This window comes from Elgaria multicarinata, chromosome 11 (assembly GCF_023053635.1).
Source record: "Elgaria multicarinata webbii isolate HBS135686 ecotype San Diego chromosome 11, rElgMul1.1.pri, whole genome shotgun sequence".
Lineage (NCBI taxonomy): Eukaryota > Metazoa > Chordata > Lepidosauria > Squamata > Anguidae > Elgaria > Elgaria multicarinata.
The window spans coordinates 44801488-44817658 of record NC_086181.1 but is presented as its reverse complement, the minus strand read 5'-3'; the positions used below and the strand labels follow the sequence as shown (position 1 = coordinate 44817658).

Genomic DNA, 16171 nt, shown 5'->3' with positions numbered 1-16171 from the left:
AAGCTGCCGTTACAGCCCGTTTTGCGCAGTACGCGTTTTTGCCCGGAACGGGTATCTGAACGTGGTTTGGGGGCAACTTTTGGAGCTTTCTATATTTGTCCCACCTTGTCATGTGCATCTGGTGAGTTTGGTTTACTTTCCTAGTTGGGAAGCTGCCGTTACGGCCTATTTTGCGCAACACGTGTTTTTGCCCAGAACAGGTGTCTGAACGTGGTTTCGGGGCAACTTTTGGGGGTTATTGCATCCCTGCCATTTAGTTATGCATGTCTGGTGAGTTTGGTTGATATCGCTCGTTCCCTAGTGGCCGTTCCGGCCATCCCATTCTGTTCCGGACGTCGTTTTGGGAGTTTTGGGGTTTATAGTGATATAATATTGGTATGGTTTTAGTCCTAAAATATTGTTCTCAAGTGTTGCTAACACATGCCACTGTTTTTGGTATGTTTTTTTTAATATAATGGGGCTGTTCCGGCCTGTTCCGTTCCGTTCCGGCTTTTACACCGTCCCTGTTTTTTGTTGTTGTTGTTGTTTTAACATTTTTATACCGCCCAATAGCCGAAGCTCTCTGGGCGGTTCACAAAAATGTGTTACTGCCTCTTTAAGAGAAACCAACTGGAACTCTGGGGAAACAAGGTGTGGTTGCCTGTTTAGATCTCTGTTAAGCTGTTGGAGGGGCTTTAGTGTAATAAACATTTGATTTGTTTGTATAACCCTGGATTATTATTATTTATTTATTTATTTATTTATATAGCACCATCAATGTACATGGTGCTGTACAGAGTAAACAGTAAATACCAAGACCCTGCCTCATAGGCTTACAATCTAATAAAATAAAATCATAGTAAAACATAGTAAAACAATACGGAATGTAGCACAATCTATGGAACAACCCAATAAACAACTCTCCATTGCTCTGCAGTTTCCCAGGATGCCTTCACTTCCTTGTTACAAAGTAGCTCTCTTGCGACTCCATATTATACTGACTCCATTTTTAGGCAGCAAAAAAAATAAAGGTGTCTTCATCCCCCCATCTCAAGCAAAGATGGGATAAAGACAAAGGAATTGGGGTTGAGGACAATACAAACGTTACATGGCAAGAATGATACCTGGCAATGGACATGCAATGCGGTCCTATTGTTGAACTCCAACCTGCACCCCTGTTTTTAAAAACAGTAATTAGTATGTAAGGTCATCTTTTGTTAAAAGAATGTTTCTGGCAAGTACAGCCATCATCCCGAAATACTTTCTTGTGTTATGTGTTTCCCGCAAGAGAGGCAGCATCACTTCGACTTCTAATGAGTGGTGATGTCAATGCTTTTCTCTAAATTTCTCCCAAAGATTTGAGAGTCAGTCTCCACCTCTTCCCAGGGGTATGGGGCAAAAAGTTTGCAATGGATCCCTATGGGCAACTATGGTTTCTCTATGGAGAATTCCGTCCTATCATTCCCTATGGACAAGCGCTTTGCAATGGATCCGTATGGGCAAGTATGGTTTATGGAGAATTCTGTCCTATATTTCCCTATGGACAAGCGATTTGCAATGAATCCCTATGGGCAAGTATGGTTTTTCTATGGAGAAGACTGTCCCATGGATCCCTATGGGCAAGGGATTTGCAATGAATCCCTATGGGCAAGTATGGTTTTTCTATGGAGAATTCTTTCCTATGTTTCCCTATGGGCAAGCGGTTTGCAATGAATCCCTATGGGCAAGTATGGTTTTTCTATGGAGAAGTCTTTCCTATGTTTCCCTATGGGCAAGCGATTTGCAATGAATCCCTATGGGCAAGTATGGTTTTTCTATGGAGAATTCTTTCCTATGTTTCCCTTTGGGCAAGCAGTTTGCAATGAATCCCTATGGGCAAGTATGGTTTTTCTATGGAGAAGTCTGTCCCATGGATCCCTATGGGCAAGCGATTTGCAATGAATCCCTATGGGCAAGTATGGTTTTTCTATGGAGAAGTCTGTCCCATGGATCCCTAGGGGCAAGGGATTTGCAATGAATCCCTATGGGCAAGTATGGTTTTTCTATGGAGAATTCTTTCCTATGTTTCCCTATGGGCAAGCGATTTGCAATGAATCCCTATGGGCAAGTATGGTTTCTCTATGGAGAATTCTTTCCTATGTTTCCCCATGGGCAAGGGATTTGCAATGAATCCCTATGGGCAAGTATGGTTTTTCTATGGAGAATTCTTTCCTATGTTTCCCTATGGGCAAGCGGTTTGCAATGAATCCCTATGGGCAAGTATGGTTTTTCTATGGAGAAGTTTGTCCCATGGATCCCTATGGGCAAGTATGGTTTTTCTATGGAGAGGTCTGTCCCATGGATCCCTATGGGCAAGCGATTTGCAATGAATCCCTATGGGCAAGTATGGTTTTTCTATGGAGAAGTCTGTCCCATGGATCCCTATGGGCAAGGGATTTGCAATGAATCCCTATGGGCAAGTATGGTTTTTCTATGGAGAAGTCTGTCCCATGGATCCCTATGGGCAAGGGATTTGCAATGAATCCCTATGGGCAAGTATGGTTTTTCTATGGAGAATTCTTTCCTATGTTTCCCTATGGGCAAGCGGTTTGCAATGAATCCCTATGGGCAAGTATGGTTTTTCTATGGAGAAGTCTGTCCCATGGATCCCTATGGGCAAGGGATTTGCAATGAATCCCTATGGGCAAGTATGGTTTTTCTATGGAGAAGTCTGTCCCATGGATCCCTATGGGCAAGGGATTTGCAATGAATCCCTATGGGCAAGTATGGTTTTTCTATGGAGAATTCTTTCCTATGTTTCCCTATGGGCAAGCGGTTTGCAATGAATCCCTATGGGCAAGTATGGTTTTTCTATGGAGAATTCTTTCCTATGTTTCCCTATGGGCAAGCGATTTGCAATGAATCCCTATGGGCAAGTATGGTTTCTCTATGGAGAATTCTTTCCTATGTTTCCCCATGGGCAAGCGATTTGCAATGAATCCCTATGGGCAAGTATGGTTTTTCTATGGAGAATTCTTTCCTATGTTTCCCTATGGGCAAGCGGTTTGCAATGAATCCCTATGGGCAAGTATGGTTTTTCTATGGAGAATTCTTTCCTATGTTTCCCTATGGGCAAGCGATTTGCAATGAATCCCTATGGGCAAGTATGGTTTTTCTATGGAGAAGTCTGTCCCATGGATCCCTATGGGCAAGGGATTTGCAAAGAATCCCTATGGGCAAGTATGGTTTTTCTATGGAGAATTCTTTCCTATGTTTCCCTATGGGCAAGCGGTTTGCAATGAATCCCTATGGGCAAGTATGGTTTTTCTATGGAGAAGTCTGTCCCATGGATCCCTATGGGCAAGCGATTTGCAATGAATCCCTATGGGCAAGTATGGTTTTTCTATGGAGAATTCTTTCCTATGTTTCCCTATGGGCAAGCGGTTTGCAATGAATCCCTATGGGCAAGTATGGTTTTTCTATGGAGAAGTTTGTCCCATGGATCCCTATGGGCAAGTATGGTTTTTCTATGGAGAGGTCTGTCCCATGGATCCCTATGGGCAAGGGATTTGCAATGAATCCCTATGGGCAAGTATGGTTTTTCTATGGAGAAGTCTGTCCCATGGATCCCTATGGGCAAGGGATTTGCAATGAATCCCTATGGGCAAGTATGGTTTTTCTATGGAGAAGTCTGTCCCATGGATCCCTATGGGCAAGCGATTTGCAATGAATCCCTATGGGCAAGTATGGTTTTTCTATGGAGAATTCTGTCCCATGGATCCCTATGGGCAAGGGATTTGCAATGAATCCCTATGGGCAAGTATGGTTTTTCTATGGAGAATTCTTTCCTATGTTTCCCTATGGGCAAGCGGTTTGCAATGAATCCCTATGGGCAAGTATGGTTTTTCTATGGAGAAGTCCTTCCTATGTTTCCCTATGGGCAAGCGATTTGCAATGAATCCCTATGGGCAAGTATGGTTTTTCTATGGAGAAGTCTGTCCCATGGATCCCTATGGGCAAGCGATTTGCAATGAATCCCTATGGGCAAGTATGGTTTTTCTATGGAGAAGTCTGTCCCATGGATCCCTATGGGCAAGCGATTTGCAATGAATCCCTATGGGCAAGTATGGTTTTTCTATGGAGAAGTCTGTCCCATGGATCCCTATGGGCAAGCGATTTGCAATGAATCCCTATGGGCAAGTATGGTTTTTCTATGGAGAAGTCTGTCCCATGGATCCCTATGGGCAAGGGATTTGCAATGAATCCCTATGGGCAAGTATGGTTTTTCTATGGAGAAGTCTGTCCCATGGATCCCTATGGGCAAGGGATTTGCAATGAATCCCTATGGGCAAGTATGGTTTTTCTATGGAGAATTCTTTCCTATGTTTCCCTATGGGCAAGCGGTTTGCAATGAATCCCTATGGGCAAGTATGGTTTTTCTATGGAGAAGTCTGTCCCATGGATCCCTATGGGCAAGCGATTTGCAATGAATCCCTATGGGCAAGTATGGTTTTTCTATGGAGAATTCTTTCCTATGTTTCCCTATGGGCAAGCGGTTTGCAATGAATCCCTATGGGCAAGTATGGTTTTTCTATGGAGAAGTCTGTCCCATGGATCCCTATGGGCAAGGGATTTGCAATGAATCCCTATGGGCAAGTATGGTTTTTCTATGGAGAATTCTTTCCTATGTTTCCCTATGGGCAAGCGGTTTGCAATGAATCCCTATGGGCAAGTATGGTTTTTCTATGGAGAAGTCTTTCCTATGTTTCCCTATGGGCAAGCGATTTGCAATGAATCCCTATGGGCAAGTATGGTTTTTCTATGGAGAATTCTTTCCTATGTTTCCCTTTGGGCAAGCGGTTTGCAATGAATCCCTATGGGCAAGTATGGTTTTTCTATGGAGAAGTCTGTCCCATGGATCCCTATGGGCAAGCGATTTACAATGAATCCCTATGGGCAAGTATGGTTTTTCTATGGAGAATTCTTTCCTATGTTTCCCTATGGGCAAGCGGTTTGCAATGAATCCCTATGGGCAAGTATGGTTTTTCTATGGAGAAGTCTGTCCCATGGATCCCTATGGGCAAGGGATTTGCAATGAATCCCTATGGGCAAGTATGGTTTTTCTATGGAGAATTCTTTCCTATGTTTCCCTATGGGCAAGCGATTTGCAATGAATCCCTATGGGCAAGTATGGTTTTTCTATGGAGAAGTCCTTCCTATGTTTCCCTATGGGCAAGTATGGTTTTTCTATGGAGAATTCTTTCCTATGTTTCCCTATGGGCAAGCGATTTACAATGAATCCCTATGGGCAAGTATGGTTTTTCTATGGAGAATTCTTTCCTATGTTTCCCTATGGGCAAGCGGTTTGCAATGAATCCCTATGGGCAAGTATGGTTTTTCTATGGAGAAGTCCTTCCTATGTTTCCCTATGGGCAAGTATGGTTTTTCTATGGAGAATTCTTTCCTATGTTTCCCTATGGGCAAGCGATTTACAATGAATCCCTATGGGCAAGTATGGTTTTTCTATGGAGAATTCTTTCCTATGTTTCCCTATGGGCAAGCGGTTTGCAATGAATCCCTATGGGCAAGTATGGTTTTTCTATGGAGAAGTCTGTCCCATGGATCCCTATGGGCAAGGGATTTGCAATGAATCCCTATGGGCAAGTATGGTTTTTCTATGGAGAAGTCTGTCCCATGGATCCCTATGGGCAAGCGGTTTGCAATGAATCCCTATGGGCAAGTATGGTTTTTCTATGGAGAAGTCCTTCCTATGTTTCCCTATGGGCAAGCGATTTGCAATGAATCCCTATGGGCAAGTATGGTTTTTCTATGGAGAAGTCTGTCCCATGGATCCCTATGGGCAAGCGATTTGCAATGAATCCCTATGGGCAAGTATGGTTTTTCTATGGAGAAGTCTGTCCCATGGATCCCTATGGGCAAGCGATTTGCAATGAATCCCTATGGGCAAGTATGGTTTTTCTATGGAGAAGTCTGTCCCATGGATCCCTATGGGCAAGCGATTTGCAATGAATCCCTATGGGCAAGTATGGTTTTTCTATGGAGAAGTCTGTCCCATGGATCCCTATGGGCAAGCGATTTGCAATGAATCCCTATGGGCAAGTATGGTTTTTCTATGGAGAATTCTGTCCCATGGATCCCTATGGGCAAGCGATTTGCAATGAATCCCTATGGGCAAGTATGGTTTTTCTATGGAGAATTCTTTCCTATGTTTCCCTATGGGCAAGCGGTTTGCAATGAATCCCTATGGGCAAGTATGGTTTTTCTATGGAGAATTCTTTCCTATGTTTCCCTATGGGCAAGCGATTTGCAATGAATCCCTATGGGCAGGTATGGTTTTTCTATGGAGAAGTCTGTCCCATGGATCCCTATGGGCAAGCCATTTGCAATGAATCCCTATGGGCAAGTATGGTTTTTCTATGGAGAATTCTTTCCTATATTTCCCTATGGGCAAGCGATTTGCAATGAATCCCTATGGGCAAGTATGGTTTTTCTATGGAGAAGTCTGTCCCATGGATCCCTATGGGCAAGCGATTTGCAATGAATCCCTATGGGCAAGTATGGTTTTTCTATGGAGAATTCTTTCCTATGTTTCCCTATGGGCAAGCGGTTTGCAATGAATCCCTATGGGCAAGTATGGTTTTTCTATGGAGAATTCTGTCCCATTGTTTTCTATGGGCAAGGGATTTGCAATGAATCCCTATGGGCAAGTATGGTTTCTCTATGGAGAATTCTGTCCTATGTTTCCCTATGGACAAGCCCTTTTCAATGCATCCCTATGGGCAAGTATGGTTTCTCTATGGGCAAGTATGGTTTCCCTATGGGCAAGCATTGTCCTTTGTTTTAGTACGTCCCGGAAAAACTTCCTGTTAGAGCAGTACGACAATGGAATCAGTGATCTAGGGAGGTTGTGGTCTCTCCCACACTAGATGCCTTCAAGAGGCAGCTGGACAACCATCTGTCAGGGATGCTTTAGGGTGGATTCCTGCATTGAGCAGGGGGGTGGACTTGATGGCCTTATAGGCCCCTTCCAACTCTGCTATTCTATGATTCTATAATAAGAGTCATGTTGGACCAATCTTAAAGTCCATCAAATTCAGCATTTTGCTTGCAAGACCCGTGTTAGTCTGAGACCTTAATTTGGCAAACCAAAAGAAATCACAAATGCCTAATGAAGAGATCTGTGCATATCGAAAGCTTGCACTGTTATTCCCCATGTTTCTTCATCTGCAAGCTTGCACGTTTTTCTCATCTTTTCCTTTGACGAATTAAGGTCTCACGCTAACAAGACGCTGAATCCGATGGACCTTCAAGACTGGTTTCACCACGGCTCTTCCTTTCTTTAAATCTTTCTTCGGGGCTTCACCCCTGGGGGGGAATTATTGCTTTTAAAAGCCAGGCGGGGTGAGGGAAGCAGAAAAATTGGGCAAGGTCCCACCGAGATTTGAACTCGGATCGCTGGATTCAGAGTCCAGAGTGCTAACCATTACACCATGGAACCTTCCTTCGCTTAGGGTTTAACCGCCATTCATCCTCTGCTTGTCGGAAGGGAAAAGGCGGGGAGGTCAGCAGCCAATGGGTGTTGAGAATTATTCTCCTGTTTTGCATTTCCTGTTCCTTTTTTGGGGGGTTGGGGGGATACGTTTTGTAGCTGGCCCCATTCAGAGAACAAAAGAAAAGGCTGGCGGAGAACGCGCAGCTAATTGCGCGCAGCAATTCAACTGTCCAACCCTTTGGACACCATGCCTCCCTTTCCTCCCTCCCTTTTTATTTATTTTTTAAAAAATGCATTAATTGGGAGATCGTGTTAATCCTTTAGCTCCCAGCTTTTTGGTCATTTCTTCCTCTTACTTTCTCCCCCCCCCCGATAATTGCATTTCTCTCTTTGCCCCCAAATCATTACTTTTTGCACCTTCTGAGATTTCCCTTCTCGTGTTCCCCACCTAGAAGGTCGCCTCCCCAGCTGCAGCCAGGAAAAGGTTTGTTTCATGCTACGCAAACATTGTTGAAAATGGGGGGGGGGGATTGGGGGGGAGTAGTGGTGAAAGATTGGGGGCGGAGGATGCTCTGTGAGCCATAGAGGAACCAGATTTCTTAAAAAATAAAAGGTGCATGGTTTTATTTGTCCTTTCCGTTTGTTAAAACAGACTACAATGTTGTTGTTATTATTATTTATTTATATAGCACCCATCAGTGTACATGGTGTTGTACAGAGTAAAACAATAAAATAGCAAAACCCTGCCGCAAAGGCTTACATTCTAACAGAATCATAATAAAACAGTAAGAAGGGGAAGAGAATGCACCAAACAGGCACAGGGTAGAGTAAAACTAACAGTATAAAAGTAAGATCAAAATCACGTTTTAAAATGTGGTCATCATTTTTTAAATACAGCAGTTGACGGCGTTCAAAGCACTTCACAACACCCCTGTAAGGAAGGCCAGCATGATTATCCCTGTCAATGCAGTTGTGGGTGGGGGCCGTGACCAAGCGAAGAATGGTCCGACCTGGGCAATCCAAACAGAATTTGGGCCAGCGCTGAGAGAGGCATAAGCGGGACATGAGACAGGGTGGGCGACTTGGAGCCCTACAGATGTTTTGGGCTAAAATCCCACAAGCCCTAGCTGTTGCACCATGTCCTGCTTGTTCATCTCTGGCTGTTGGCCACTGTGTGAACAGAGTGCTGGACTAGCTGAACCCTGGGACTGATCCAGCAGGGCAGTTTTTATGTTCTTAAATTTAATAAAAAATAAATCTGGGTGCTCTTTCCAGCTCCACAATGGCAACCACTAAGACCTCAAGAGCATTTGCTAAAACTAGCCTGATATTTTGGGGGTAATCCCATCATTCCCAACCGGCATGGGAGTTGTAGTCAACACATCTGGTGGGCACCAAGTTGGGGAAGGCCATTCCTTTAATAAGCATTTTGGAAGGGCAGCTTGTCATCCTAGTTACCTAGGGAGTTACCTAGGGAGGTTGTGGCTCTCCCACACTGGAGGCCTTCAAGAGGCAGCTGGACAACCATCCGTCAGGGATGCTTTAGGGTGGATTCCTGCACTGAGCAGGGGGTTGGACTTGATGGCCTTGTAGGCCCCTTCCAACTCTGCTATTCTATGATTCTATGATCCCCAAAGAGAAATGCTGCACAGCCTGAAAAGGTGCAGGATCCCTCTAGTCCAGCCTTCCTCAACCTGGGGCGCTCCAGATGTGTTGGACTGCATCTCCCAGAATGCCCCAGCCAGCTGGAGCGCCCCAGGTTGAGGAAGGCTGCTCTAGTCTTTTGTCAGTCCCCTGATACTTCAGGGGACGGAGAACCTTGCCCTCAAAGGGAAGAAGGCAGAGGGAGCAATTTTCCATTGTATTATACATTGGCTCGCAAAAATATTAGCTATTATTATTATTATTATTATTATTATTTATACCACACATGATTAAAACATCCTTAAAACATTCTAACATTTCACTGGATAGGCCTGCTGGAATAGATCAGTCTTTATTGCTTTTTTAAACTCTGAAAGACTGTCAAGTTGACGAATCTCCTCCGGCAGGCCATTCCACAGTCTGGGAGCAGCAGAAGAGAAGGTCCTCTGGGTAACAGTTGTTAATCTAGTTTTTGCTAGCTGAAGTAGATTCTTCCCAGAGGACCTGAGTGTGCAGGGCAGATTGTACGGGAGAAGGCGATCCCGCAGGTAGCCTGGACCCAAACCATGTAGGGTTTTAAAGGTAATAACCAACACTTTGTACTTCACCCGGAAACTAATTGGCAGCCAGTGAAGAGATTTAAAATGGGTGTAATGTGGTCACCTCTAGGTGTACCGGTGACCAACCTGGCTGCCATATTTTGGACTAATTGAAGTTTCCAGACTAGGCACAGAGGTAGCCCCATGTAGAGCGCATTGCAGAAGTCAAGCCTTAAAGTTACCAGTGCGTGCACAACCGTCTTTAGGTCTTCCGACTCTAGGAAGGGGCGCAGCTGGCATATCAGCCGAAGCTGATAGTAGGCACTCCTGGCCATCGCATCTATCTGGGCTCTCATTTGGAGCGACGGATCCAGAAGCACCCCCAAGCTGCGAATACAGTCTTTCAGGGGGAGTGTAGCCCCATCCAGAACCGGTTGACACACCTCCAAGCCCAGGTTGCGGCCTTTGACAGCACCCCCATCTTGTCTGGATTCAGCTTCCGTTTGTTTTTCCTCATCCAGCCCATTACCGCCTCCAAGCATTCATTCAGAGGAGACACACTATCCTTAGCTGACGCTGTTGTCGAAGGCATAGAGAAATATATTTGGGTGTCATCAGCGTACTGATAGCACCCCGCCCCATGCCTCCGGATGATCTCTCCCAGCGGTTTCATGTAAATATTAAATAGCATTGGGGAAAGGATGGCACCTTGTGGTACACCACACGTGGTGTACCACACCACACTATCCCCAAGCGTCACCATCTGGGACCTGCCCGAGAGGTAGGGCCGGAACCACCGAAGGAGTGCCCCCGATTCCCAATTCCCTCAGGTGATCCAGAAGGATACCATGGTCGATGGTATCGAAAGCCGCTGAGAGGTCCAAGAGTACCAGCAGGGACACACTCCCCCTGTCAATACTCAGGCGTAGGTCATCCGCTAAGGCAACCATAGCGGTCTCAACTCCGTATCCTGCTCTAAAGCCAGTTTGAAATGGGTCTAGAAAATCTGTGTCATCCAAAACTGCTTGGAGTTTTGGATAAGGCCATCGGGTCCAACCCCCTGCTGTAGTAAAACAGTAAAGACAAACTTTAAAAACCATAACGATTTTGAAAACCATGTTAAAAAGATGTGTCTTGACCCCCTTCCTGAATACAGGGGGAGGGGGTCTTCAGCTGCAGTTCCATAGGGCAGCCTTCCCCAACCTGGGGCCCTCCAGCTATGTTGTACTACAACTCCCAGCATTCCCAGCCAGCATGCTCAGAGTTGTGGACCAACACATCTGGAAAGTGCTGTGTTGGAGAAGGCGGGTGAAGGTTGAGTGTCCCTTGATCCAGCCAGCAACCACACGGGGGCGCTGGCACATCACTTCTGGTTCTCAATGGAAATCTCGTCTTCTGTTGTCTTTCTTTTCCTCCCTAGAGACCAGCGCCACTCTGGGGGGCATTTTGGAGCTGAGGATTGTGGGATACTTTGTACAGGGCCAGGGCTGCTGTACAAAGGCGGAACTTAAATTACCTTCACGGCCGTGGGGAATTCTTGCTGCCTTACAATTCTCCGTCGTTACCAGGCGTCTGCTTGCTTTCATAGCCAAATTAAAGCTTTTTCTCCCTCCGAATTTTCAGCATGGACGCCGCCCAGAAGGAAGCTGCCATCTTATGTGTAGTGCAGTCGGGGACGCTAATGATGGAGTACCTGAGAGCCAGTGGGGAGGCGTCGTCCGCTGCGGCTTCCCGACGCCGGTGGGCGTTTTTGCACTCTCTGGGGCAGAGAGGCTATGAGGAAGAGGAGGAGGAGGAGGAAGAATCGGAGGAGGAGGAAGAAGAGGAAGAGGAGGAGGTCTTGCTTGCTCGGCAGACTTCCAGTTCTGGATTTCGGCGCGGCGGGCGTCTCCGTTCAGTGGAGCGGCGCTTCTGGGCCCGCCCCCGGAGCACCGAATGGTGGGACCGCACCGTGTTGGAGACCTGGGACGACAGCCAGTGGCTACAGAATTTTCGGATGCGCAAGTCGACTTTCCTGGAGCTTTGCGCCCGGCTCTCTCCGGCTCTGCAGCGCCAGAAGACGCGGATGAGGATCCCCCTGAGCGTGGAGAAGCGCGTGGCCATCGCCCTCTGGAAGCTGGCGACCTCCGTCTGCTACCGCGACGTGGGCAACCAGTTTGGCGTCGGCAGGTCCACCGCTGGCTCGGTGGTGCTGGAGGTGTGCCGGGCCATCCAGAGGGTGCTGATGCGCACCACGGTCACCGTGGGCAACAACCTGCCAGAAATCATCCAGGGCTTCCAGGGGATGGGGTTCCCCAACTGTGCCGGTGTGGTGGGCACCAGCCACATGCCTATTCTGTGCCCTCCTCACCAGGCGGCTGAGTACGTCAACACCAAGGGGTATTACTCAATGGCTTTGCAAGCGTTGGTGGACCACCGGGGGAAGTTCACTCACCTGAGCGCCGGTTGGCCGGGGAAAACTCACGAAGCGAAGATCTTCAACAAGTCCACCTTGTTCACCAAAGGGCAGGAAGGGACCCTCTTTGCCCCGAACCCGGTAGACATCAATGGGGTATCTGTGCCCCGAGTCATCCTAGGAGGCCCGGCTTACCCTCTCCTCCCGTGGCTGATGGTCCCTTACACGGAAGACATGGATGGTGCCAAGGAATCGTTCAACGCCACCTTGAGCCGGTGCCAGGAGCCCCTTGAGGAGGCTTTCAGCAGGCTGAAGGGCAGATGGCGGTGCCTGACAGGCCGAAACGACTGTGCCGTGGAGAACCTTCCCCGGCTCATCTCGGCCTGCTGCGTCTTGCACAACATCTGCGAGGAGAAAGGGGAGGCCTACGAGGAAACGTGGGAGGCCGAGGCCAAGCAGCTGGCCGCCACCTTCGAGCAGCCCCTCCAGCGGCCCGACACGCGCATTAAGCCCGCGGCCCGGTCCGAGAGGGTCCGTGAGGCCCTCTGCGCGTACATCGCCAGCGTGGCATGAGAGACGTGGCGACCCTGGCGGAGTTGGATTGTTCTGGCTCCAAGTGGAGGGGAGGCTGATATGGGCTAACTGTGGGCTTTCAGGCCTGAGGCCTACCAGGGCCTCCATCCCACACCGCCTCAATTTGGCTTAAGTCCCACTGAACTCAGAGGGACTTCCTTTTGAGTAGGGTTCTAAGAACCAGTTTGCCACTTTCTGAAAAAATGAGCTCTGTTGAGTTTTCCAGCGATGCCCTTCCTGGGGAAGGCTGTGTTTCGCAGGGCCCTCATTTCCCCCTATAGAAACCGTGGCAACTCCCTCACCTCCAAAATGGTTGTGTGAATTGGTCCTTGTCGAGCATTGAGCATGGGGGGCTCCTAAATAGAATTGGCCAACCTGGTTTGGCTTTCAGGAGTTCAAGTTTAGACCCGTGTGTGTGTGTGTGTGTTTATGTTGGAAAATCCCATGTTAGAATCACGTGTGTGATATTTCCTGAAAGGGGGTGGGTCAGGTGTCCCGTGTCCCCCCCTTTATTTCGCATGGGGCCTGTTAGATGAGAAGTGGGCAACACATGCACCTTCCCATGGCCGTTTTGCGCTCTACTTTGCCACCACCATTGGTGCTTTGGCGGCAGCAGAAAAAAAATAATAACCTGGCAATTTTGCAAGCAAACAAGGCATAAGGGGGAATAGAATCAGAAGCAGCATTGCACTTTGATTCCGTTTGCAAAGCTGGGTGCTGCTCCCCCTTTGCTTGCAAAAGTGCTGCTTTTGGGTTTTTTTGCTGCAGTAATGGCAATTTTGGCCGCAGCACAGGCGGGGTGCAGCTCCCAATGGCTTCGGGGAGGGGGGTGGGCATGTGCCCCCTTTAACTCCATGAAATTTCCTGTTGCCCACCCCTGTGTTAGATTGATAGGTTATCCAAATAGCAGCCCTTCTAGGAACTTTTATTCTTTCGATATCTGTGTGGGTAGTTCCTGTTACCTTCTACATACGACTTTTTAAAGATGAGAAACGCTTCGTGAATTTTCTTCTCCTTCCTGGCGGAACCTTGCAGGAGTCCATGGCGGTGGAAAGGGGGTGGTTGTTCCCATTTTACAGAGAGCAAGCTAGAGTTTATGGGTGTGCCTAACCTCCCTTCCTCCAAGTCAACGAATAAGAAACTTTAACACACCCATTAGATTTAGAGATGTAAGATTTTTAGGCCATGCATATGCCAGCTGCAATGTACACCCCCAATGGGTATTGGCAGTGAAGTGTACTTCACTTCACTTCTGTGTTGTTTACACAGCCTTTCCAATTGGACTGAAGCTCTGCTGTTCCTCTCTCATTTCTTTGCCTACCACTATATTCTTCCTTTTCCCCATGTGCGTGATTCACGCATATCATGTGGCAAAAGTGTGCAAAGAACTATAGACTGTGATGTGGAGCTGTGTGTTTGCAAAGATGCAGGAACCATGTGGTAGACACATGTGCAGTGGGAACCCAATTCCCTGCAGGTCCTGAGCATATCTGGCTGGGGCATTAGGGGAACTGTAGTCCAACACATCTCAAGGATCCCAGGTTGGGGAAGGATGCTTTATGGTCTTGACAAATGAACAGGTTGCCCTTGTGGAATTTCCCCAGAGAAGTTCCCTTCAAGTGCAAACCCTCTGGCTATCTCTGGTCAACTTGGTCCCCATGTTTGTATGCATGCTGTGCAAGTTATTATTAATAAACTATGCTAATGAAACTGTGTTGCTGCTTTTGCTTCTGGCTCTAGGCATGCTGTGGGTGGCGAGGCAGCTGGCGTTAGTTACCTGTCCGTGGCCTCGATCCAAGCCGAGTGGAGCATGATGGGAATGATGGGGGGGGCAGCTAGGACAAAGGAATTATTGTTCCGGTTTTTGTTGTCTGTTCTTGGATAGGGGAAGTCATAAGTACATTGGAAGAGCCCTGATGCTGGATCAAACCCAGGGTCCATCTAGTCCAGCACTCTGTTCACACAGGGGCCAACCAGCCATTGACCAGGGATGAACAAGCAGGACATGGTGCAACAGCACCCTCCCGCCCATGTTCCCCAGCGACTGATGTATAGAAGCTTACTGCCTCGGATACTGGAGGTAGCACATAGCCATCAAGGCTAGTAGACATTGATAGCCTTCGCCTCCAGGAATTTATCCAACCCCTCTTTTAAAGCCGTCCAGATAGGTGGCCATCACTACATCTTGTGGTAGTGAGTTCCATAATTTAACTATGAGCTGTGTGAAGAAGTCCTTCCTTTTATCTGCCCTGGATCTCCCACCAATCACCTTCATGGGATGACCTCGTTGGGTTCTAGTATTATGGAAGAGGGAGAAAAATATCTCCTTATCCACATTCTCAACACCATGCATAAATTTGTGCCCCTCTATCATGTCTCCCCTCAGCCTCCTTTCTTCCAGGCTAAACCATCCCAGCTGTTGTAACCTTCCCTCATAGCGGAGATGCTCCAGTCCCTGGATCATTTTAGTTGCCCTTGTTTTGACCAACTCAGCAAGTAGCTTTTATATATACTGCCGTAGTCTCCCAGGGGGACATGGCAATGTATATATAAAAGCTACTTGCTTTTGGTCAAAAAAGGGAGATAAGGCAAGGTAAGGACCTTCAGTTCCCAGAGACCTTTCATGAGAAGACCCTTAGTGGATCAGAACCAGACCCCTTTCTGCTGATCACCAATCACTTCTTGCTTTCCTGGGTTTTGCACAGCTTTTTCCCATTCTAAAAGGTGAAAATGCTCCTAAGTTTAGTTACTAGCACTAAGGGCAGTAAGCAAAAATGTGCCGGTAGCTTTGGTATTTTGCCTCCCTTTGCCTTCATCCCACCTGCTGCTGGAATGCACCCCCTGCGCTTTTTTGAATTTGACCCTTTGAGCTGAAGAGGTTCAACACCCTGATACACTTCTCTAAACTGGAGAGGTTCATAGAATCATAGAATAGCAGAGTTGGAAGGGGCCGACAAGGCCATCGAGTCCACCCCCCTGCTCAATGCAGGAATCCACCCTAAAGCATCCCTGACAGAGGTCTGTCCAGCTGCCTCTTGAAGGCCTCTAGTGTGGGAGAGCCCACCACCTCCCTAGGTAACTGGTTCCATTGTCGTACTGCTCTAACAGTCAAGAAGTTTTTCCTGATGTCCAGCTGGAATCTGGCTTCCTGTAACTTGAGCCCGTTATTCTGTGTCCTGCACTCTGGGAGGATCGAGAAGAGATCCTGGCCCTCCTCTGTGGGACAACCTTTTAAGTATTTGAAGAGTGCTATCATGTCTCCCCTCAATCTTATCTTCTCCAGGCTAAGCATGCCCAGTATTTCAATCTCTCTTCATAGGGCTTTGTTTCCAGACCCCTGATCATCCTGGTTGCCCTCCTGTGAACACGCTCCAGCTTGTCTGTGTCCTTCTTGACTTGTGGAGCCCAGAACTGGACACAGTTCCATTGAGCATACTACCATGGATCATCATGTTCCATGCATTTGTCTAATACCCTTTTAAAGTCTTCTAAGCCAGTGGTCATCATCACTACATCACATCAGGCATGTGTTCCAGATGTGGTACAATC

The 16171-nt window shown here is 47.4% G+C and overlaps 1 protein-coding gene and 1 non-coding gene across 2 annotated transcripts; one reads left to right on the top strand and one right to left on the bottom strand.

The window, feature by feature from the left end:
• Positions 1–7405: 7405 nt before the first annotated feature.
• TRNAQ-CUG (transfer RNA glutamine (anticodon CUG)) lies at positions 7406–7477 on the bottom strand. The gene has a single exon. It is a non-coding gene; the product is annotated as a tRNA-Gln (tRNA).
• Positions 7478–7869: 392 nt separating this feature from the next.
• Positions 7870–12786, top strand: LOC134406272 (uncharacterized). The gene is made up of 2 exons (XM_063137616.1): positions 7870–7955; positions 11278–12786. The coding sequence occupies exon 2, from the start codon at positions 11279–11281 to the stop codon at positions 12620–12622; it is 1344 nt and encodes a 447-aa protein (XP_062993686.1). The 5' UTR covers positions 7870–7955; position 11278; the 3' UTR covers positions 12623–12786.
• The last annotated feature ends 3385 nt before the right edge of the window (positions 12787–16171 follow it).

Coding starts and splice junctions, on each gene's coding strand:
- LOC134406272 (XM_063137616.1), top strand. CDS start 11,279: ATGGACGCCGCCCAGAAGGAAGCTGCCATCTTATGTGTAGTGCAGTCG.